The sequence below is a fragment of the Haliotis rufescens genome, unplaced genomic scaffold (genome assembly GCF_023055435.1).
Source record: "Haliotis rufescens isolate VD_foot unplaced genomic scaffold, xgHalRufe1.0.p SCAF_3, whole genome shotgun sequence".
NCBI classification, from domain to species: domain Eukaryota; kingdom Metazoa; phylum Mollusca; class Gastropoda; order Lepetellida; family Haliotidae; genus Haliotis; species Haliotis rufescens.
This window is the reverse complement of record NW_025964001.1, coordinates 58,436,964-58,461,419: the sequence shown is the minus strand read 5'-3', so window position 1 is coordinate 58,461,419 and position 24,456 is coordinate 58,436,964. Positions and strand designations below refer to the sequence as shown.

The 24,456-nt window shown below is 41.9% G+C and overlaps 1 protein-coding gene across 7 annotated transcripts in view; it reads right to left on the bottom strand.

Annotated features, from left to right (window-relative positions):
- Positions 1 to 4,486: 4,486 nt before the first annotated feature.
- The window catches only part of LOC124151123 (UTP--glucose-1-phosphate uridylyltransferase-like), a 105,878-nt gene continuing 85,908 nt past the window's right edge, over positions 4,487 to 24,456 (bottom strand). For all 7 annotated transcript variants that reach the window (XM_048403157.1, XM_048403153.1, XM_048403154.1 and 4 more), the window contains exons 7-15: positions 23,275 to 23,408; positions 19,342 to 19,430; positions 17,322 to 17,390; positions 15,484 to 15,515; positions 14,028 to 14,124; positions 9,832 to 9,910; positions 8,889 to 9,052; positions 7,415 to 7,519; positions 4,487 to 5,569 (exon numbers count right to left, since the gene is read on the bottom strand). In XM_048403157.1, the coding sequence (XP_048259114.1) occupies positions 5,462 to 5,569; positions 7,415 to 7,519; positions 8,889 to 9,052; positions 9,832 to 9,910; positions 14,028 to 14,124; positions 15,484 to 15,515; positions 17,322 to 17,390; positions 19,342 to 19,430; positions 23,275 to 23,408 (877 nt within the window). In that variant the 3' untranslated portion in view covers positions 4,487 to 5,461. The remainder of the gene's footprint in view (positions 5,570 to 7,414; positions 7,520 to 8,888; positions 9,053 to 9,831; positions 9,911 to 14,027; positions 14,125 to 15,483; positions 15,516 to 17,321; positions 17,391 to 19,341; positions 19,431 to 23,274; positions 23,409 to 24,456) is intronic.

Sequence of the window (24,456 nt, the reverse complement as noted above, 5' to 3'; positions counted from 1 at the left end):
GGAGTGAGAGACTGTCGGATTTACGGGTCTAAATAGCACTGATTTAATCGGTTCCAATCATTAGTGTCGGATAAAGCCAATTGTCGGATTATGGAGTGTCGGATTAACGAGACTTGACTGTCGTTGGCATCACTAATTTAATTACCGTATTCGACGTAATAAGCGCCCAGGGCTCTCTCAAAATTAGAAATAGGGGGCTGTTATTAAAATACTATTTTGGTGAAAAAAACAGTTGAAAAATAAATTTCGTGGTTTATATACGACAGATGTATTTTTCCAGAATTTAATTGCCCATATTTAAAGGTGCATAAATAAGTCTTCAATCGGAAGGGGTGCTATTTGGGATTGTTCACGAGCCAATATATTAGCAAATATCGCCGTGGGCGCTTATTACATCGAATACGGTATTAGTTTTTCATCCAAATGTGAAAAAACAGTTGAGATGGAGACATTACTTTTTTAAACTGATGATGGCATATCTGTGTACAGTAACTGTCAACATGCTATCTACATGTATATGGTATATTTCATCAGGATAAAAAAGAATGGATCGGATGGAATATGTAATAATTTATGAGTGAATCATACTCGTTACTTTATTCAAATACACAAGGATCACACAAACTCCATCTATTATCTTAACCATTAAATTTGTAAACTTTCTTGCTGGTGATCTTGTTGCTTTTGACAAAAGATTGTTTTCTTCTGACAAGGGACTTTCGTAATTACTTCCAAGGGTGCTAAAAGTCTGTTTTAACTATAAAAAAGTAGACAAACACATTAGTACAGTGCTCAAGCATGAAGGTGTTCTGTGAATCTATTTTGCTTTTGAAGTCCCATCCCATGTACCGTATTCGACATAATAAGCGCCCAGGGCGCTCTCAAAATTAGAAATAGGGGGCTCTTATTAGAATATTATTTTGGTGATAAAGAAAAGGAGCTGAAAGATCGTAAATTTCATGGTTTAAGCTGACAGCCTGAAATGTTTATATACGACAGATATATTTCTCCAGAATTTAATTTCCCATAATTAAGAATGCACATAACACGTATTATACACGAATAAACAAGTCTTGTGTACATTGATCAATCTGAAGGGGTGCTAATTGGGATTGTTCACTAGCCAATATATTAGCAAATATTGCCTTGGGCGCTTATTACGTCGAATACGGTACTCTCATTTGTTTCTTTTGACTCTGGACGTATCCTTTTTGTGAAATAAATAGAAATATCAAGCACAACAACTTTTCCTTCATGACAAACCGAGCAAACACGAGTCATCACAACACAAATAGAACAAACAAGATAGCAACATACTGCAATGTATGGAGTTTGTATTCTGTAAATGTGTTTGGTTTTATGCCCTTGGGCATAATCATACAGACAAGTGTCACTGCTTATCATATCTATCACCAAGGCTTGTGATACCAATATTGATTCAATGCTACGAGTACTAGTATATATTTCAATGACACCCCGGCATGACCAATTTTATACCCTGATTCCAGTACTCGAGTATTGAAAACAAAGACATGAGTCTCCAAGGGTCTAAACGTGTTGGTGTCCAAAATGTATTCATTGACATAACTCCACCGAAACTTAACTGGGGTATAAATTGGTTATAGCCCCACTTCTCAGTGTATCTGGTAATATCCTACAAATTGTTCGGACTTGAAGTCACCTCAGCTTTGCCTCCGCCAAAACTGTAGGGAATTTGACAGATACACTTAAAGATATGTGGGCATAACTATGAAATATCCACTATTAATACATTTCAGACTAGATATGCCATGTGCTAGCTTCTGTTATAGCTATAATGGATAGAATTATCATTAAACCGCCCGCATGTTATGAGAAATGAGCGGGCCACTGTAACTTGATAATGCCCTCATATTACTTGACGATGAGCCATTATCACGCCTGTTGTTAGGTGACGTTATAGGGATAGGTGACATCACGTTCCAACAGTGACATCATCAGGTTTGCTCGGTGACGTTTCCATATTTGTAAAGGTGGGTCAGTGACATTCTTGATCGCAGTAAATGTTTCAAAACCGATATTGTTTATTTGATGATAAATTCCATCCATTTTAGCTATAATAACGGTTACGCTATTTTTCAGGGCATTATCATTTGCAGAAGCCCTCGGTCTTTTCAACTGCCTTTCTTCGTCGGGCAGCTAATGGAAGACCTCGGGCTTAGGCAAATGATAATGCCCTGAAAAACCGCATTACCGTTATATCATGACTGATAACTCTGCTTAGTTCAGTATTCTGCTGATACAGCAGTAAACTTACTTTGTGGTGACAAATATCTCTCTTGACACCTATAAAAGTACATAACCACACTAACTATGAATATACAAGCATGATTTAATTTTGCATAAATTACTATTCTCTCACAGTTACTCAACTATACATAAACTTTAGCAAACTGGTATCACAGAAATAGAAAATGAATGTCAACTTAATTTACATGAGTTAACAGGGGACAATTGTATATATTGTTGCAAAGATTGTTTTTTCCTAAAGAAATGTAGGTATACAACCCGGTATATAATAGGTATGCACATAATGACATCTGTGTAAACAGATACCTAAACTGCAACTCTGTATCCTCGGTATGTCAGAATACCATATTTCCTCTATAAGATGCAGAGAGATTGGGTAGCCAAGTCACACCGCTTGTCATACCGAAGCCCGGGTTTGATTCCTTACATGGGTAAGTGTGAAATCCATTTTTGGTGTCCTCTGCTGTGATATTGCTAAAAATGGCGCAAAACCATACTCGCTGACTCATTCAGATGCCTGGACTCAAATTGATGCTGGGGCATGAGCTCTGTTCCAGATACAGATGATGAGGCTCTATTAGCTTCCAGGTCCATCTGGACCACTGTACCAGCTTTAAATAGACACCAGGTCTACAGCTTGCGTGAAATTAACAGATGCTCAGACGTCTAATAGAGGAAATATGGTAATTGAAGTCCCAGGGAACAGAGGTGAATAATAAATATACATGGTATCGGTAGGTACCATATTCGATGTAATAAGCGCCCAGGGTGCTCTCAAAATTAGAAATAGGGGTCTCTTTATAGTATATAATTTTGGTGAGAGAAAAAAAAAAACAGTTGAAAGTTTGTAAATTTCGTGGTTTATGCTGACAGCCTGGAATGATACAAAAGAAAAGTCTGTGTGTATTATACACGAGAGATATTTTTCCAGAATTTAACTGCCTGTAATTAAGGGTGCATATAACACACGAGTGCGTATTATACACAAATAAATAAGTCTTGTGTACAATGATCAATCGGAAGGGGTGCTAATTGGGATTGTTCACTCATAAGCCAATATGTATTAGCAAATATCGCGAGTGCCGCTTATTAGAGCGGGGTGCTTATTACATCGAATATGTTATTGTATTGTACATTAGTTCAAGGAAATACAGATACATTCAAGAAGTGAAGGAACTGGGTCACATTTTAAACTGATGAAATTGATTTCCATCTCGAAACAGCTGTAGAACATATTTCATCAACAAATGAATGAATATTCAGAGTGAGTGAGTTTGGTTTAACGCCGCTTTTAACAGTATTCCAGTCATATCACGGCATGTCAGCTTAATGTGGGAGGAAAGCCTGAAGTGATGAAGGTCTCCGACATTTACCACTTCGGTGAAACCCATGAGCACGGGTATGGTGCTGACAAACCCAGAAACATTATCGGGGCTAACCGGGATTTGAACCCACAATCATAGGTTTCTGGCGTGCCCAAAGGACGCAACTCTGCACAGCGAATTGTGGCGCCTTAGACGATTGGGCCACCAGTGCCCCCGAATATTCAGAAAAAGCATGAGTAGGATATGATGAGGAGTAGGGCTGGGACGAGTCCAAATTTACTACCGGGTACCCATCACCTTATTACCCAACCCTACCTGGGTACCCGCTGTAGATAAATGGAGAAAGGTACAAACTGTCCGAAATGGAAAACTTTGATCTTAGCCCTGGCAAAACGTATATCGATACACGTATAAAACGATCTGTTCATGCATACACTGAAGTTTCATCTTTATTCAAATATATAAAAGTCAGAAGGAATGGGTGCATTGTCAGAAAGAAATGGGAACATTAGTGACTTGTAGTGTAACCATAGAGTTCTAGATAATTTTTGTCATTAAAGAATATATCACATGACTAACCACGGGTCCGCGTAGTCCTGTGGGTCAGGACCCACCCGACCAGGGTACCCGAGTTACTCGTCCCAGCCCTAATAAGGAGATAGGGGAAATTGCGATATAAAACTCCAGATGCTTCAGGAAAAGTGGAATTGTATATGTAAAGAGAATAATCGGTAAATATCAGCACCTGTACAACCGGGAATATAATATCTGTATACGAGACATTCGTCATGAACACACTGCAAAACGGAACACAGTTTAAAGAAATCAACAAATAAAATCTGTGTAAAATAATGCAGATATGTTGTCTGTTACAGGGTCACACCAACATAAAAAATCGATAAACGCAAGTTTTTCTTTTTCTTTTAGACCAATGTCAGGAGATCATCATCTCAAACAACCTACCAAACAATCTACCAAACAACCCCTTGTGTGAGTCCATCATATTTGTTCATATTATTTCTTATCTACAAATTACCAAAAATGAACTACTTTGTTGTTGCCGTCATATAGCCGGAATATTGCTGAGTACGGCGTTAAACAACAACTTTGTTGTAATGACTTAAATGTACATAGGTATATTTACATTGCAAACTTGGGTGGTATAACATCAGAACATGACTTGTACTGCTGAATACTGTGGATATAAGGATATAAATAGATCCAGACCTGTGACCTGGAGAACTGTCGATACATTTCTGCTCATTAGGCCATGAAAAACAAAAATGTTTCACATCGTTGTATGGGTCAATTAAAACATGAATGATGTTAATCAGAGTGATCAATAATGTTTGGTTTTTCCTTGAAAAAAATGGATTTAAGTCCAGATTGTCCGGATTTTAAAAGTAGAGCTGTATGCAGCCATCATCACATAGTGTTCTCAAAAATATATATAATAAATACACTTCTGATACGAATTTTTACGTCCTATTTGTGAGAGGGAATATAAGCTTATATGTTTGGCACCTCGGAGAAATTCTGTCTGTAGCATATTCCGAGTTCTGCTGATTAATTATACCAATATACTGTCTTTTTTTCAAAAACATTCTTTCCAAAAACAACCACACCACAAACCCCATGCTAACAACCATCTCACCAAATGTTGACCCCTTAAATCAACTCACTTGTGAAAAGTGATTAACATTATTACAGTTATCAAACCCATTCTCATAATTTGTCCAAGAACCATGCTTACATAACGCGGTGTATCTTATCTGTTGAGAGTGTACGTGTTATAGCGTGTATAGCGTGACAGTGCCGCTAACAGACAATAGTTGTAATTCTTCGTCTTAATGGTCGAGGATGCGGAGGTTGCCCGATACAATCTTGTTTTCCAAGATGGCCCCACTTGGGATATCTATCCTCTCGCCATGGTTCGCTATGATGATGACAGTACCCTGTTAATAAAAATAAAATACAACATATTTAGGAACATCGTAATATTATTCACAACATACTGGTAGCAAGAGGGGAGATAACTTGAAGAGATAGTTGCCCACCCTCATCCGAGAAGCAAATCATCCACCAGTTTATCTTGTATGAATGGTTAATTGAAGTTCTGATAGTTTTGTGCTATCAGAATGGATAATTGAAGTTCTGATAGTTTTGTGCTATCAGAATGGTTAATTGAAGTTCGGATAGTTTTGTGCTATCAGAATGGTTAATTGAAGTTCGGATAGTTTTGTGCTGTCAGAATGGTTAATTGAAGTTCGGATAGTTTTGTGCTATCAGAATGGTTAATTGAAGTTCTGATAGTTTTGTGCTATCAGATTTAGCATTTTGTTTCATGGTTTTATTCAAGGTATATGACGGTGGTCTGTAAATAATCAAGTCTGGTCCAAATAATCCAGTGATTGACATCATAAGCATCGATCCACGCAATTGGGATACGATGACCTGCATCAACCAAGTCAGGGAGTCTGACCACCTGACCCTGTCAGGCGCCTCTTGGGTTTCATGGTTAGGTAATCAGGACATGTCATTTCAAAACATAGTAAATATTACTTTTTGAGGTGAGGTGAGTGGGGTTTAATGTCGCGCCCAAGATTATTGCACTTTTTTAGCGACGTGCATGTGTGTGTGTGTGTGTGTGTGTGTGTGGCTGCTTGTACTAGTCCAGACTGATGTCGATTTATAGTACTAGCACACTGAGATACCATGCCGCAGTTTAACATGAATACCCAACTCAGACACAGTATACAGACTCCGAGCCGACCAGTCCTTGTTTTAGCCCCTTAATGCCGAGCGCCAGACAGGGTAACAACAAGTACCATCTTTTAACGTCTTTTGGTATGACGCGGCTTGGGATCGAACCCCGGACCTTCCGCTCTCTGGGCGGACGCTCTGCCACTAGACCATGGAGGCGGTCTATTACTTTCGGGAAAATCAATACAAATATAAACATGAATACATGTACATACATGCATAGACATATCAGGTGTAAATTTGTGTTGCATCGATACACTGGTGCAGTCAGTGCCAAAGACTTAAGTCAACTTGTCCGAACATGGCGTTTAACACCATTTTCATTTGACTTTAGTGAGTGAGTGAGTGAGTGAGGTTTTACGCCACTTTTAGCAATATTCCAGCAATATCACGGCTTCACACATTGTACCCATGTCGGGAATCGAACCCGGGTCCTCGGCAGTGGGATATCGCTTTAACCACTAGGCTACCCAACCACCCAATTTTGACTTTAGTGTTACATATTGTTGTTAGCTGACTTTTCAAGACAAAACAAAATTTTACCAGACTCAGACTAGTGGCTAAAGTTGGAGACTATTGGTGAAAAGTGACATCTTTAAGGCAATTTCTCGATTAACAGGGTTTGTTTGTTTGTTTGTTGTTTAACGCCACACTCAGCCATATTCTAGCTATATGACGGCGAACTGTAAATAATCGAGTCTGGACCAGACAATCCAGTGATTGACATCATGAACATCGATCCACGCTATTGGGTTGGTTGGTTTTTTGTTTAACGCCACACTCGGCCATATTCCAGCTATATGACGGCGGTCTGTAAACAATAGAGTCTGGATCAGTCAATCCAGTGATTGACATCATGAGCATCCTTCCACGCAATTTGGTTTGATGACATGCATCAACCAAGTCAGTGAGCCTGACAACCCGATCCCATTAGTCGCCTCTTACGACAAGCCTAGTCGCCTGTGATGGCAAGCATGGGTTGCTGAAGACCTATTCTACCCTGGATCTTCACGGGTCTTCAGTGAGCTAGTACCTACCTTAAGGCTGACATTCTTGCCGAAGGTGACGTCACCCGACACTGTGAGGTGGTCCAGCTCCATGATGTCGGGGATGCTGGAAAATCTGGACAAGAATTCCTTAACCTGGGATAAAAACACAAACACAAAAAGATCAAAATTATAATATCTAAAAAGATATCAAAAAGAAATATTATCCACAGGAAAATCCACACTGGTGAAAAAATTATTGCAAATTTGGTCAACACCACACTCCATAATATTCCAGCTATATGACGGCAGCCTGAAAATAATCAGGTCCCAACCAGATAATCCAGTGATCAATATTTTAACCAATGATCCATGACACACAATCGACCAAGTCACCAAGCCTGACCACCCGATCCACTTAGTCGCCTCTATCGACCAGCCTAGGTTGCTAGGGACCTATCCTAACCCAGAATCCCCCGAGGATGATGATGAAGTTCACCTGCCGCAACCTCCAATGGAGGGGTTGCCTGGTCTTCATGCAGAGAGGCATTGTATCAGAGTAAAAGATATAATTGAAATGAGATTGTTTTAGCAAACTTGGTTTCACATGGAGAGTCTAAAAATAAGGACAAGATTTAAGGTTGGTTGGTTTGTTGGTTGGTTGGTTTGTTGTTTAATGCCGCACACACTCCGTCGCAGTGGTGACTCAGCATAACACCACTGCCACAGGCTAATTTGCATATCACGTGACCGGACTTTTCTCGTTTGTAAACAAACGCGCTTTTTCAGAAATCAGTATAGAACGGACTAATGCAAGTATTTGGGGGCGCTTTACATATTGTTTTGCATAACTATATATATATGCTACTACAACTGCGACAGTGAGTTGCATGACAATATATATTTATGCATCAAAGTGACCGTGTCGCTAGCTCTCCATTGCGCTTCGATGACAGCACGTGGAGCCGTACAACCAATGTAAACATAGGATAACTACGCAAAAACAAGTAGATTTTTACGTATTTGCATACTTTCTCAATGAAAGTTAACCATTCTTTGACATTTGTTTATGAAAATGTGTAGACTTGTCAAACATGAAACGGATGAAAAGCATATGCAATATCTTGAATGGACTGTGAAAGATGTGACGAATCGTCACATGGCGCTGGCCTGTGGCAGAGGTACTATGCTGGCTGGCTGCCGGCCGCATGGAACTCTGGGTAGGAGAGTGTAATGCCGCACTCAGCAATATTCCAGCTATATGACGGCGGTCTGTAAATAATCGCGTCTGGACCAGACAATCCAGTGATTAATATCATAAGCATCAATCCAAGCAATTGGGATTGATGACGTGCATCAACCAAGTCAGCGAGCCTGACCACCCGAACCCGTTAGTCGCCTTTAACGACAAGCATAGTCGCCTTTTACGGCATGCATGGGTTGCTGAAGACCTATTCTACCCCGGATCTTCACGCGTCCAAGATTTAAGTGTCAATGATGTTTGTAGATTGTCCTAAGGGCCCACCTTTGTGAAGTTTGTTCCCAGTTTGACCAGGGGCACAGTTGGGAAGCAACGTTTCGGGCTCATCTCCAGCGCTCCTGTCTTCATGTGGTACAAGTTGCTCATCACTATCAGCAAGTCCGAAGTCGTCTTCACGGGGAGGAACCGACTCCTCGGGACGTTAATACCTTGATACATTTAATCATACATGAAATACAGGGACAAGAGGGAAAACATATTAATACATAACCAATGTGAAACTTTTACAGACTTTTACAGATTCAACCAGTGACCGAAGCAAACATCAGATTGTAAATAAATAATTCTTGGTTCAATGTTTATCTCACACGTTTACCACTTTGATGTAACCCATGAGCACCCAATCAGGGTGAAGCAGGATCCTGGCATGCCCAAGGGACACAACTCTGTACAGTGAATTGTGCCTCTGAAGACTGGGTCATCTGTGTCCCCACAAAGACTAAATAATATGCAGAGCTCAAGATAAGTTTTTCAGCAATTGCATTTTTACTCTAGGGTTTCTATTTTAATTGGGTTATTACATTTTACATTGGATAACTGGTATTTTTTCACTCATCTAATCATCACTCTATTCGTTTTTCCCCAAAATAAGGGACCATTTTAAGATTTAAAAAAAAATGAAATAATGTTTTAGATGTATATAACTGTTCTAAATATAAAGGTTTGACTCAGAAACTAAATTAGCTCGTAATTGTGTTTCGGAAAATCGCTCCATTGCACTCATGCTGAAAACGCTTCATTGGGTATTTACGCGTGCTTATTTTATATATTTGAGTTTTTCATTTAATGCATGCGTTTCTGTACGCATGTTAATTGAAAGTAATTAGGTTTTGAATATTTTGGGGGGGTATTTTACGCAAATACGGTGCTTATCTGTAGCTCTGTAATATGAAAACATAAGTTGACAAGAGGCAGTTTCTATGGTTACCTATTGCTCCTTCAAAGCTCTTGATGGCAGCCCCCACTGCTGTCTCCAGCTGTATAACATTGGTGCCATTGTCCAGGGTCTGGGTTAGAAGCAGAGTCAGTTACTTGACACACACACACAGACACACCTTCCAGATACATGTACATACATAGTGGTACTGGAGGCACCAATAGCAGTGAATTCTGCGAACTGCAGTCAATGTTCCAACAATCTCATTAAAATCAGATCTCTCGCTGCCGCTAAACAAAGATCTGAGGACAACACAGAACGGGTCACGTCAGACCGACCTTTCGCTAACTCTGACCGACCAATGGAATTACTGACAAGAAGTTGACATTAGCCAATCAGAAAGCAGCTTTCTCGTGCTTCACGGCACTAATTTCAAATTGGCGACTACGCTTCGAAACATATTTTGACGTATTCTCGCTTAAAAATTTGAAACCTGAACAAAAGGACATTCTCGAATGGCTAATATATGGTGTAGATTGTATAGATTCAGTCGTTAAGCCCGTAACTATCGTTCGGAATACCCCGTTTTAAAGTTTTTGAGGTTGCATGATTAGAAATCACATTCCGACTGTCACTTTCATGATCTGGTAAGGGACGCTCTGATTGGTCGGATGAAAGGTTATTCTGACGTGACCCCTAATGGGATGTCCTCAGATCTTTGTTTAGCGGTAGCGAGAACTAAGATCTGATTATAATGAGATTGATTTTCCAAGAATATCAAGGCAACCTCTAAATAAATTTTTGAAGTTGATTGGTGACAACGAAGATACAATTTATGGATAACAACTTCTTTATTTACTGTAGAGACCTTGCTTGACAACAGTATGAGGATCTATACCGTAACGTTGCCTTTACAGTAAATAAAGAAGTTGTTATCTATAAATTCTACCATGAATTTGGAATTTACTCGATTCTGATTGGTCAATCAGAGGCTATTAAATCACAATAAACCCCCTCTGATTGAAACAGCTGGTTTGACGTCCGCTTCACCGCGGAAGCTAATATTCATAGAATAGTACTATTTTCAGTCATAGTTGTTAGGCATATTTAAATAATCATATCTACAATTACAGGTTACAAAATGCACCGATGCGGTAACTACAATATTCAAAGTATGTGTGGCAATACATTTCGTGCAGAAAAACACGACAGAAATCAACAAAGGGAACCGCGCTAAATTTAACATTTGAAACTTCACGCTGCGCGTTCCAAATTCAATTTAGCGGGGTTAAATCTACAGGTAACCTAGTTCTACATTGAAAACACAGTATGTTTATCTCCTAATTGTATCTAATTGTATCAGGCAAACCAGTAAGGACAATCAAAGGGAAACGCCATCGGGACATGTTGACATGAGATCTGTCAAGTCACTAAAAATGACCACCTCCTCCATTGCTTGACAAACTCGGGACACTGGGGACTCAGTTCTACCAAGCAGGAACACAAACAGTTCAACACCAGGAATAACTTTCAGACATGTTTCTTTGTTGCTTAACGCCCCAATGCAATATTCCAGCTACATGTCGGCGGTCCGTAAACAATCGAGTCTGGACCAGACAATCCAGTGATTGACAATATGAGCATCGATCCACGCAATAGGGATACGATGACATGCATCAACCAAGTCAGCGAGCCTGACCACCCGATCCCGCTAGTCGCCTTTTACGACAAGCATAGTCACCTTTTACGACAAGCATGGGTTGCTAAAGACCTATTCTCTACCAGATCTTCATGGGTCTATTTATATATGTTATGTAAATGGCATGAATACGTAGATGAAGGTGTCAAAAAAACCTGGAGCGTGAAAGATGACAATACTTTGTCTTTAGAAAATTCACCAAAATACACAAATGGAAATCTCAATATTTGTGTGGTTTAAAATCCTCATTCATTTTGTAACATGGGGAATTTCTTCCCATACAGACTAGTATCAAAGTGAGAGAGCGAGTTGGGTTTAATGCTGCTTTTAACAGTATTCCAGTTATATCGCGGCGTGTCAGCTTAATGTGGGAGGAAAGCCTGAAGTGATGCAGGTCTTCGATGTTTACCACTTCGGTGAAACCCACGAGCACGGGTATGGTGCTGACAAACCTAGAAACCTAATCGGGTCGAACCGGGATTTGAACCCACAATCATAGGTTTCTGGCGTGCCCAAGGGACGCAACTCTGCACAGCGAATCGCGCGCCTTAGACGACTGGGCCACCCGTGCCCCCGACTATCAAAGGTAAACTCATCTAGATGTACACAGGTAAATACACCCTGGCTTAATTACTTCAAATCCTGGTTAAGTCTCCCAGTAGTCTTACTTTGTGTGAGTTCATTGGAGTATAAACATTTACAAAGTGAGGGCCAAACTGTATGATTGCAGAGCTTGCGAGATTTCCGAAGTTGTTAATGAACCCGTGGCGGTTTATATAAATGTGGTAGTCAGCACTGATCAACTGGTCGATCATCGAAAGGTGATTAAAGATGTGTCAAACTGACTCTAAGGTAAATTCATAGACTGCAGTAAACGGTCACTGTCAGCCCAGACACGGATCGAGTCCATACTACGATAGTTTGGATGTGGGTGAGGTGAGGTGAAATTGGGTTTAACGTCGCGTCCAAGATTATTGCACTTATATAGCGACGTGCATGCACGTGTATGTGTGTGTGTGGCTGCTTGTACTAGTCCGGACTGATGCCGATTTATAGTGCTAGCTCACTGAGATACCATGCCGCAGTTTAACATGAATACCCACTCAGACACAGTATACTGACTCCGAGCCGACCAGTCCTTGTTTTAGCCCCTTAATGCCGAGCGCCAGACAGGGTAACAACAAGTACAATCTTTTAACGTCTTTTTGTATGACGCGGCCCGGGATCGAACCCTGGACCTTCCACTCTCCGGGCGGACGCTCTACCACAAGACCACGGAGGCGGTCTAGTTTGGATGTGCATTTCTTTGTTTTGTTCATTAGAATGGGCCGTAGTGAGGATATTCGTGAACAGTCATGCAGTCAAACACTCTGACGTTTCTCAATGTATACTGAAACGCTGAGTTCAAGGTTAAAGGTTCTATATGTTTCTGTATGTTTTCGTGCTAAGGGGTTTCCCCAGGAATGTGGAAGTCTGTTAGTGTTTTCGTAATTTCAAGAACATGGTCTCGTGAAAAATGTATGAACGTCAAATTGTGTCGTTCATACACTTTCGGGGTCATGTGACCGACCTCTCGTCCAATGGAAAAGCCGTATATCGTGTTATGCTGAGTTATATACAAAATTATACATGCTGGTTGATAATTTGCATAAAATGATATACATTCTGGGCCAACTTGCCCAAAGTGATCCTAGAGCTAAGATGATCGTAACTCCCATTCTTTAACATAGGCTTACAATAGTCATTGCACTAAGATAGCCCTGGTCTAAAAGTACATCATGAGTTTAGGTGAGTCAGTGAGTTGGGTTTAACACAGCTTTGAACAGTATTCCAGTTATAACACGGTGCGCCAGTTTGATGTGGGAGGAAAGCCCGAAGTGATGACGATCTTAGACATTTACCACTTTGGTGAAACCCACAAGCACATTATGGTGGTGACGGACCTAGAAACATAATCAGGATAAACCCGAATTCAACTCTGCATAGTGAAATCAGTGCCTTAGACGACTGTGTCGCCTGTGCCCCTAAACTTCAGAAACATATTCAAGTGAGTGAGTGAGTGAGTGAGTGAGTGAGTGAGTGAGTGAGTGAATTAGTTGGGATTAACGCTGCTTTTAACAGTATTCCAGTTATATCACGGCGTGTCGGCTTAATGTGGGAGGAAAGCCCGAAGTGATGCAGGTCTCAGACGTTTACCACTTCGGTGAAACCCACGAGCACGGGTATGGTGCTGACAAACCTAGAAACATAATCGAGGCGAACTGGGATTCGAACCCACAATCATAGGTTTCTGGCGTGTCCAAGGGACGCAACTCTGCATAGCGAATTGCGGCGCCTTAGACGACTGGGCCACCCGTGCCCCAGAGTGAGTGAGTGAGTGAGTGAGTGAGTGAGTGAGTGAGTATTAACACCATTGTGAACATTTTTTCAGTTTGTCATGGCATGCAAGCTTGATGAGGGAGAAAAGCCTGAAGTGATGCAGGTCTATGACGTTTATCACTTTAATACAGATGCAATGTGGAATGAAATACAAGGTAATCTCCTCTACCTTCGGGTTGACAATGATCTCCATGTGCAGTGTTTTCTCTTCTATTATCCTCTTGATAGCGTCTAGATTCATCCATAAGTTGTTTGTATTGAAAATCCTGGAAGGAAAAGTGGGACACCGTTATATTCATTCGTCACCACTCGCCCCTTTCTGTTACCTGCAAGAAGACTCGTCCCTCTATCGATGAATGTTATGTGCGAAAATACACCAAACCAATCAGAATACACGTATGATTTCAAGTTCTTCGTCAAAGAATCCCTCAGAAATTATTTTTGATTTCACATTTGTCTTGCATCTAAAAATATACCCAAGACACAGTTAAATGTGTTCTATCATACTGTATAATTCCACATGTCCCGATGTGCTTTAAATTGCATCTGAAATATATATAATATATGGGGAAATATATGTGAACCATAATGCGACGAGTTGACAATTGTTTTAGGTATGCCCCTTTGCGCTGAGACGGAACCCGGTCGCAAAAATGGCCACGAGAGGGGCACGAGTCGCTATTCGGCTTGTCCCGGAATAACACGAGTTGGTCACGAATGTGTTCTATTGTGATTGTGAGGGAGACTTCATACAGTGATATATGGAAGGACTGATTGGAAACAAAAGCCAAGAATAAAAATTAAATAGATACAATTTAACTTTCTACATTTGCCCATTTCATTTTGGATGGATTAGAAAGTAGAAGCAGATATTGTTTGAGTCCAGGGTCCCGTTGTACAAAGGAATCTCAGCACCAAGGTGATCGTAACTCCCATACTTTAACATAGGCTTAGGACAGTCTTAATGGACGAGTTGACAATTGTTTTAGGTATGCCCCTTTGCGCTGAGACGGAACCCGGTCGCAAAAATGGCCACGAGAGGGGCACGAGTCGCTATTCGGCTTGTCCCGGAATAACACGAGTTGGTCACGAATGTGTTCTATTGTGATTGTGAGGGAGACTTCATACAGTGATATATGGAAGGACTGATTGGAAACAAAAGCCAAGAATAAAAATTAAATAGATACAATTTAACTTTCTACATTTGCCCATTTCATTTTGGATGGATTAGAAAGTAGAAGCAGATATTGTTTGAGTCCAGGGTCCCGTTGTACAAAGGAATCTCAGCACCAAGGTGATCGTAACTCCCATACTTTAACATAGGCTTAGGACAGTCTTAATGCTAAGGTTGTTTTGTACATGGCACCCAGGGATGACTAACCAATGTTTGTGGATATGTCGCCACAGTCAACAAGGTCAGATAACTCCGAAACTCCATCTTACCAAGTAGTCTATGTGTCAGATATCACTTTTATTACTTAGAAATATAAAAAAACGACGTCATATTATCACCTAGAAATATAAAAAACTGACCATGTTGTGGTTACAAGTGAAATTTCACATTAACCCTGATTGTATATGGAACTCTGATTTGAAGACATTTTTCTCATGTTTAGTTTACTTACTTGAATTTGCTTACACTCTTGAATTCATCAACCTGTGGAATAAGGAAGTTGTTTGTTAATATATGGCTAACGTTATTTTTCAGGGCATTTTCATTTGCCAAAGCCTGAGGTCTTCTATTAACTGCCCGACGAAGGGCTTCTGAAAATGATAATGCCCTGAAAAATAGCGTTACCGTTATCATAGCTAAAATGGATAGAATTTGTTATAAAATAAAAAGAAACAACAATATCGGTTCTGAAACATTTACTGCAATCAACACGAATGTCACTGACCCACTTTTACAAATATGGAAACGTCATAGAACAAACCAGATGACGTCACTATTGAATGTGATGTCACCTTTCCCTATCCCCATGACGTCACCTAACAACCCGCGTGAAAATGGCCTATGAGGATATAATGGATATGAGGGCATTATCAAGTTACAGTGGCCCCCTCAATCCTGATAACATGCAGGCGGTTTAATGACAATTCTATCCATTTTAGCTACATGTATAATAAAGTCTTTGATGTTTATACAGAGGCCAAATATTGTGCAACATACACTATAAGCCTAATGGTAACAGGTGAGGTGAAATGGGGTTTAACGTCACGTCCAAGATTATTGCGCTTATATAGCGACGTGCATGTACGTGTGTGTGTTTGTGTGGCTGCTTGTACTAGTCCGGACTGATGCCGATTTATAGTGCTAGCTCACTGAGATACCATGCCGCAGTTTAACATGAATATCCCTCTCAGACACAGTATACTGACTCCAAGCCGACCAGTCCTTGTTTTAGCCCCTTAATGCCGAGCGCCAGACAGGGTAACAACAAGTACCATCTTTTATCGTCTTTTGGTATGACGCGGCCGGGGATCGAACCCCAGACCTTCCGCTCTCCGGGTGGACGCTCTACCACTAGACCACGGAGGCGGTTCCTAATGGTAACAAGCTGCAACAGGTGAAATAAAGCTGCCTCAGGAATAGATAACCATCACAAACCTGGTTTGCAAAACATGTGAAACAAAATACAATCATATGTAGTCACTGATCAATCATTGATATTTCATCAGTTATTGTAACACATTCGGTGTAATTAATGTTGCAATCAACAAATTTAAAGCGACCTTAAGGCTAAAAAAAAAAATTAAAAGTCTTGGTTCTCAGGCACCATCTGCATCATCATAAAGTTCGCTGCACGTTTTGTTTTGATTTCCATTAAAAAGCCATAAAAAATTTAAATATTCCAAGTCCAACGGTAGTCCAATACTGTATTCCAGTATTTTACTCATTAAGGAATACATTTATGTAGGGAGGCCCTTTCCCAGGTTGATTGTACACAACTGTTTATTTTTTATTTGGTTACATACTAGTTTGAACAAGCACCCCCCAACCCCAAAAAAACCAAAACACCACCGACCATCTGCACTATATTTTCAAAAGCCTGAAAACCAATTCTTTTAATTTTTTAAGCCTAAAAGAAGATCAACTATTGAGTGAATTCTTACACATCATAAATATTCACCGTTGCAGAGTACACCTGATAGAGAAGTACATAAATATTTTTTTCAAGCATTTTCAAGGTCAAATTATTTTTTTAATAATATCCCACCCCCACATCCCCCACCCCCCGATGATATAAAATGGTCGGTACCTTACACCTAGAGTGAGTGATTATGGTTTTATGCTGCTTTTAGCAGTATTCCAGCAATATCACGGTGGGGGACACCAGAAATGGGCTTCACACATTGTACCAATGTTGGGAATCGAACCCGGGTCTTCAGAAAGGACAAGCGAATGCTTTAACCACAAGGCTACCTGACCGCCTCCCTTACACCTGGAACTGACATTACTTACATGTTCTTTAGGGACTTGGGCAATTTCCAGCAACCGTGTCTTGCCCTCATATTCCACCAGCGTCCCGCCCTGAAGTGTCAAGTGTAAGAGTAAGAGAAGGTTGTTTGTTTGTTTGTTTGTTTGTTTGTTTGTTGTTCAACGCCGCACTCAGCAATATTCCAACTATATGACGGCAGTCAGTAAATAATCGAGTCTGGACCAGACAATCCAGTGATTAATATCATGAGCATCGATCCACGCAATTGGGAAACGATGACATGCATCAACCAAGTCAGCGAGCCTGACCACCCGATCCCGTTAGTCGCCTTTTACAACAAGCATAGTCACCTTTTACGGCAAGCGTGAGTTGCTGAAAACCTATTCCACCCCGGATCTTCACGGGTCCCCCAAGTCAGTAACAGAAACACTTCAAAAGTAGATTACTATCGAAAGGGGGAAACTGTTTTGACTCATCTTACAAACAACAACATTTCTTCCACACTAGCTTTCATCACCCTATGCTGACCATACAAATGAGAAATCACTTTGATAAATATATTTTTGCAATTTCCATTCTCTTCTTATTTTTTATTAAAAAGTTTTTTAATCAAAGTAATAAAATGCTTTACTGTAGAGTGAGTGAGTGAGTGAGTGAGTTGGGTTTAATGCCGCTTTTAACATTATTCCAGTCATATCACGGCGTGTCAGCTTAATGTGGGAGGAAAGCCCAAAGTGATGCAGGTCTCAGACGTTTACCACTTCGGTGAAACCCACGAGCACGGGTATGGTGCTGACAAACCTAGAAACATAATCAGGGCGAACCGGGATTCGAACCAACAATCATAGGTTTCTGGCAGGGACGCAACTCTGCACAGCGAATCGCGGCGCCTTAGACGACTGGGCCACCCGAGCCCCGGCTTTACTGTAGAAATCCTACTTTACTTGATAAGGCATGCTTGATCATCCAGTGTATTATATCGACCTTCTGTTTTGATAAATTCCCTGGACCCATTCGAAACCATAACTTTCTTTGGGAAGTGATGTCATGTCACTACGTCGCAGAATTTGTCTAGTTAATGTAAATAATTTGACTCATCTTCCTGAGGCAAGGGAGTTAACTGACTATAAAAGTCCAGTTTCCACCCTTGCCGAACTAGGCTGGAATTTCTGGGTTCATCGTAGTACCACCTGTTGCTATTAGGAGTTATGTCCCTTCTATGTCCCTCCTATTGACCAACCAGATTTTACAGCTCATGTCACTTGCATTTGCTTCAAATAAAATGGTGTGGCCCAGTGAAGATGATCTGATCGATAATCAAGATCTGTATTGAAATTGACCAATATCTGCACGGCTGTTTACGAACCGGACGTTGATTTCGTGACGCGATTTTGATTGGACTATCAGGAAGCGCTCCTTAACCCTCCAACATCATCATCATTGGACTATGCATAGACTCGTTAGTCCAGTTAAAATATAACTCTATAATTCCAGCCTAGTTATGCTATGGTGGAAACTGGACTTCTATAGTTAGTTAACTCCATGGCCTAGGGAAGATGCATTTTGTATTTTGAGCATTGTGACATTTGAGTGAGTGAGTGAGTTAGGTTTAATGCCGCTTTTAACAGTATTACAGTTATATCGCGGCGTGTCAACTTAATGTGGGAGAAAAGCCCGAAGTGATGCAGGTCTCAGACGTTTACCACTTCGGTGAAACCCACGAGCACGGGTATGGTGCTGACAAACCTAGAAACATAATTGGGGCGAACCGGGATTCGAACCCACAATCATTGGTTTCTGGCGTGCCCCAGGGACACAACTCTGCACAGCGAATCGCAGCGCCTTAGACGACTGGGCCACCCGTGCCCCCTGTGACATTTGAAAGGTCCAAATTAAGTGACAAATGGGTCTTGTGTATCTGTCATAATAGCATGGAGATATAACACACTGGATAGATGACAGCGTCGATGAGGATTGCATCAAGACCAATTTTGTTTGAAGGGTGTCTGGTTGCTGTGAGACTGACAATCAAGAGTTGTCTACCTTGACATCAGCCCTGGTCTTGTCGGTAACCTCCATCACGAACTCTGGAGCTGGGCCATTCTCTGGTTTCAGAAGGAAATTCAGGATATCTTACACTGGTTAAGGTCCAAACCAATGTGTCTATTATAAAGATTTATCATGAAATCATACAATGTGGTGTTAGTAGATTCAGTGGCTAAGATGTTAGTTACATTTCTTACTTTCCAACAAACAAAACTGTGTTGAGCGTCTATCTAAACCACATTTTAAAAAAGAGCATCAGTCTGAACCCTGGTTGTCTGAAAAGAGCATCAGTATGAACCCTGGTTGTCTGAAAAGAGCATCAGTCTGAACCCTGGTTGTCTGAAAAGAGCATCAGTCTGAACTCTGGTTGTCTGAAAAGAGCGTTAGTCTGAACGCTGGTTGTCTGAAAAGAGCATTAGTCTGAACCCTGTGTGGGTCTGAAAAGCGCATATGTCTGAACCCTGTTTTTCTGGAAAGAGCATTAGTCTGAACCCTGTGTACAAAGTGAGTGATCCTGGGTATAGATTCTTCCTGTCACTCACACCAGCTGTTGCTAACAAAGTGAGTGAGCCTGGGTATAAATTCTTCCTGTCACTCACAACAGCTGTTGCTAACAAAGTGAGTGAGCCTGGGTATAGATTCTTCCTGTCACTCACACCAGCTGTTGCTAACAAAGTGAGTGAGCCTGGGTATAGATTCTTCCTGTCACTCACAACAGCTGTTGCTAACAAAGTGAGTGAGCTTGGGTATAGATTCTTCCTGTCATTCACACCAGCTGTTGCTAACAAAGTGAGTGAGCCTGGGTATAGATTCTTCCTGTCACTCACACCAGCTGTTGCTAACAAAGTGAGTGATCCTGGGTATAGATTCTTCCTGTCACTCACACCAGCTGTTGCTGACAAAGTGAGTGAGCCTGGGTATAGATTCTTCCTGTCACTCACACCAGCTGTTGCTAACAAAGTGAGTGATCCTGGGTATAGATTCTTCCTGTCACTCACACCAGCTGTTGCTGACAAAGTGAGTGAGCCTGGGTATAGATTCTTCCTGTCACTCACACCAGCTGTTGCTAACAAAGTGAGTGAGCCTGGGTATAGATTCTTCCTGTCACTCACACCAGCTGTTGCTAACAAAGTGAGTGAGCCTGGGTATAGATTCTTCCTGTCACTCACACCAGCTGTTGCTAACAAAGTGAGTGATCCTGGGTATAGATTCTTCCTGTCACTCACACCAGCTGTTGCTGACAAAGTGAGTGAGCCTGGGTATAGATTCTTCCTGTCACTCACACCAGCTGTTGCTAACAAAGTGAGTGATCCTGGGTATAGATTCTTCCTGTCACTCACACCAGCTGTTGCTGACAAAGTGAGTGAGCCTGGGTATAGATTCTTCCTGTCACTCTCACCAGCTGTTGCTGACAAAGTGAGTGAGCCTGGGTATAGATTCTTCCTGTCACTCACACCAGCTGTTGCTAACAAAGTGAGTGAGCCTGGGTATAGATTCTTCCTGTCACTCACACCAGCTGTTGCTAACAAAGTGAGTGAGCCTGGGTATAGATTCTTCCTGTCACTGACAACAGCTGTTGCTGACAAAGTGAGTGAGCCTGGGTATAGATTCTTCCTGTCACTCACACCAGCTGTTGCTGACAAAGTGAGTGAGCCTGGGTATAGATTCTTCCTGTCACTCACACCAGCTGTTGCTAACAAAGTGAGTGATCCTGGGTATAGATTCTTCCTGTCACTCACACCAGCTGTTGCTGACAAAGTGAGTGAGCCTGGGTATAGATTCTTCCTGTCACTCACACCAGCTGTTGCTAACAAAGTGAGTGAGCCTGGGTATAGATTCTTCCTGTCACTCACACCAGCTGTTGCTGACAAAGTGAGTGAGCCTGGGTAAAGATTCTTCCTGTCACTCACACCAGTTGTTGCTAACAAAGTGAGTGAGCCTGGGTATAGATTCTTCCTGTCACTCACACCAGCTGTTGCTGACAAAATGAGTGAGCCTGGGTATAGATTCTTCCTGTCACTCACACCAGCTGTTGCTGACAAGGTGAGTGAGCCTGGGTATAGATTCTTCCTGTCACTCACACCAGCTGTTGCTAACAAGGTGAGTGAGCCTGGGTATAGATTCTTCCTGTCACTCACACCAGCTGTTGCTGACAAAGTAAGTGATCCTGGGTATAGATTCTTCCTGTCACTCACACCAGCTGTTGCTAACAAAGTGAGTGAGTCTGGGTATAGATTCTTCCTGTCACTCACACCAGCTGTTGCTGACAAGGTGAGTGAGCCTGGGTATAGATTCTTCCTGTCACTCACACCAGCTGTTGCTAACAAGGTGAGTGATCCTGGGTATAGATTCTTCCTGTCACTCACACCAGCTGTTGCTAACAAGGTGAGTGAGCCTGGGTATAGATTCTTCCTGTCACTCACACCAGCTGTTGCTAACAAAGTGAGTGAGCCTGGGTATAGATTCTTCCTGTCACTCACACCAGCTGTTGCTGACAAAGTGAGTGAGCCTGGGTATAGATTCTTCCTGTCACTCACACCAGCTGTTGCTGACAAAGTGAGTGAGCCTGGGTATAGATTCTTCCTGTCACTCACACCAGCTGTTGCTAACAAAGTGAGTGATCCTGGGTATAGATTCTTCCTGTCACTCACACCAGCTGTTGCTGACAAAGTGAGTGAGCCTGGGTATAGATTCTTCCTGTCACTCTCACCAGCTGTTGCTGACAAAGTGAGTGAGCCTGGGTATAGATTCTTCCTGTCACTCACACCAGCTGTTGCTAACAAAGTGAGTGAGCCTGGGTATAGATTCTTCCTGTCACTCACACCAGCTGTTGCTAACAAAGTGAGTGAGCCTGGGTATAGATTCTTCCTGTCACTGACAACAGCTGTTGCTGACAAAGTGAGTGAGCCTGGGTATAGATTCTTCCTGTCACTCACACCAGCTGTTGCTGACAAAGTGAGTGAGCCTGGGTATAGATTCTTCCTGTCACTCACACCAGCTGTTGCTAACAAAGTGAGTGATCCTGGGTATAGATTCTTCCTGTCACTCACACCAGCTGTTGCTGACAAAGTGAGTGAGCCTGGGTATAGATTCTTCCTGTCACTCACACCAGCTGTTGCTAACAAAGTGAGTGAGCCTGGGTATAGATTCTTCCTGTCACTCACACCAGCTGTTGCTGACAAAGTGAGTGAGCCTGGGTAAAGATTCTTCCTGTCACTCACACCAGTTGTTGCTAACAAAGTGAGTGAGCCTGGGTATAGATTCTTCCTGTCACTCACACCAGCTGTTGCTGACAAAATGAGTGAGCCTGGGTATAGATTCTTCCTGTCACTCACACCAGCTGTTGCTGACAAGGTGAGTGAGCCTGGGTATAGATTCTTCCTGTCACTCACACCAGCTGTTGCTAACAAGGTGAGTGAGCCTGGGTATAGATTCTTCCTGTCACTCACACCAGCTGTTGCTGACAAAGTAAGTGATCCTGGGTATAGATTCTTCCTGTCACTCACACCAGCTGTTGCTAACAAAGTGAGTGAGTCTGGGTATAGATTCTTCCTGTCACTCACACCAGCTGTTGCTGACAAGGTGAGTGAGCCTGGGTATAGATTCTTCCTGTCACTCACACCAGCTGTTGCTAACAAGGTGAGTGATCCTGGGTATAGATTCTTCCTGTCACTCACACCAGCTGTTGCTAACAAGGTGAGTGAGCCTGGGTATAGATTCTTCCTGTCACTCACACCAGCTGTTGCTAACAAAGTGAGTGAGCCTGGGTATAGATTCTTCCTGTCACTCACACCAGCTGTTGCTGACAAAGTGAGTGAGCCTGGGTATAGATTCTTCCTGTCACTCACACCAGCTGTTGCTGACAAAGTGAGTGAGCCTGGGTATAGATTCTTCCTGTCACTCACACCAGCTGTTGCTGACAAAGGATACTAAGGTCGACAGTTGCACCCAGGTTATCGATGTTGGAGACGAACACATACTTCTTCCCTGCCTTTATAAACTCCTCCAAGAGCCCGGAGTTGTAGAAACTGAGGTAAACATCTCCGTGGCCGGGGGGGTACCACCTGTAACACAAACAATCATGATCATGAATACCAGGGCTGGGATGGGTAACTCGGGTACAAGGGTCGGGTGGGTACTGAGTAGGACCTGGGTACCCACAGGACTACCCGGACATGTGGTTAGTCATGTGATATAGTGTTTAATAGAACTCCATGTTTAAACTACAAGTCACTTATTTTCGTAGTTCTTTCTGACTACTACGCCCATTCCTTTTGACTTTTATATGTTTGAATAAAAATAAAACTTCAGTCAACTTCAGTGTATACACCAGATCGTTTTATACGTGTATTTTACCAGAGCTACGGTCAAACTATCCCCAATCGGACAGTTTGTACCCTCACCTTGAGACCTACAGAGGATACTAGGGTAAGGTCAGGTAATAGGGGGGGCGGTACCCGGGTAGCCCGAATGAATACACATATCTATATGTGAGTGTGTGTGCATGTGCGTGCGCGTGCTCCAAAGTGTGCGTGTGTGTGCGTGTGTGTGCGTGTGATGCTGTTGCATTTTTGTTGTTTAATTCTACTGTTGCTGCACTATTCTAGCTACGTGAAAGAGGCCTGTTAATATTCCAGTCTGGACCAAACAATCCAGTGATTGATATTATGAGCAACAATCAACGCTGTCGGGTCAAGTTGACACAACCAGGCCTGACAACTTCATCCATTAAGTCACCTACAACCATCATTGGTTGCTAGGTAACAGTTCTAACCTGGAACCCCCTCTGGTTTGCACTCTTTCGCTGTACGCAGCTTGTACAAGTACATTAGACAGATATTTTCACATAAAACGTGTGCTCATAAGCTTAGGGCTAAATATGTTATTGATTTGTCACTCACTGCAATAAAAAAGACGAAAAATGAATTTCAAAATTGAAATATTGGCATCCTTGTACCAGGTAAACATTTCATGGCATCCCGCCTACTGCACTGTGGCATCGGGAATACCCCTTCACAGGGCTTGGCATCCATCGTTCCAAATGGAGGGTTGGCACCCTCATTTAGTTGTCTCAAGAGTCACTTGACCTATTCTTACCTGAATTCCTAATGG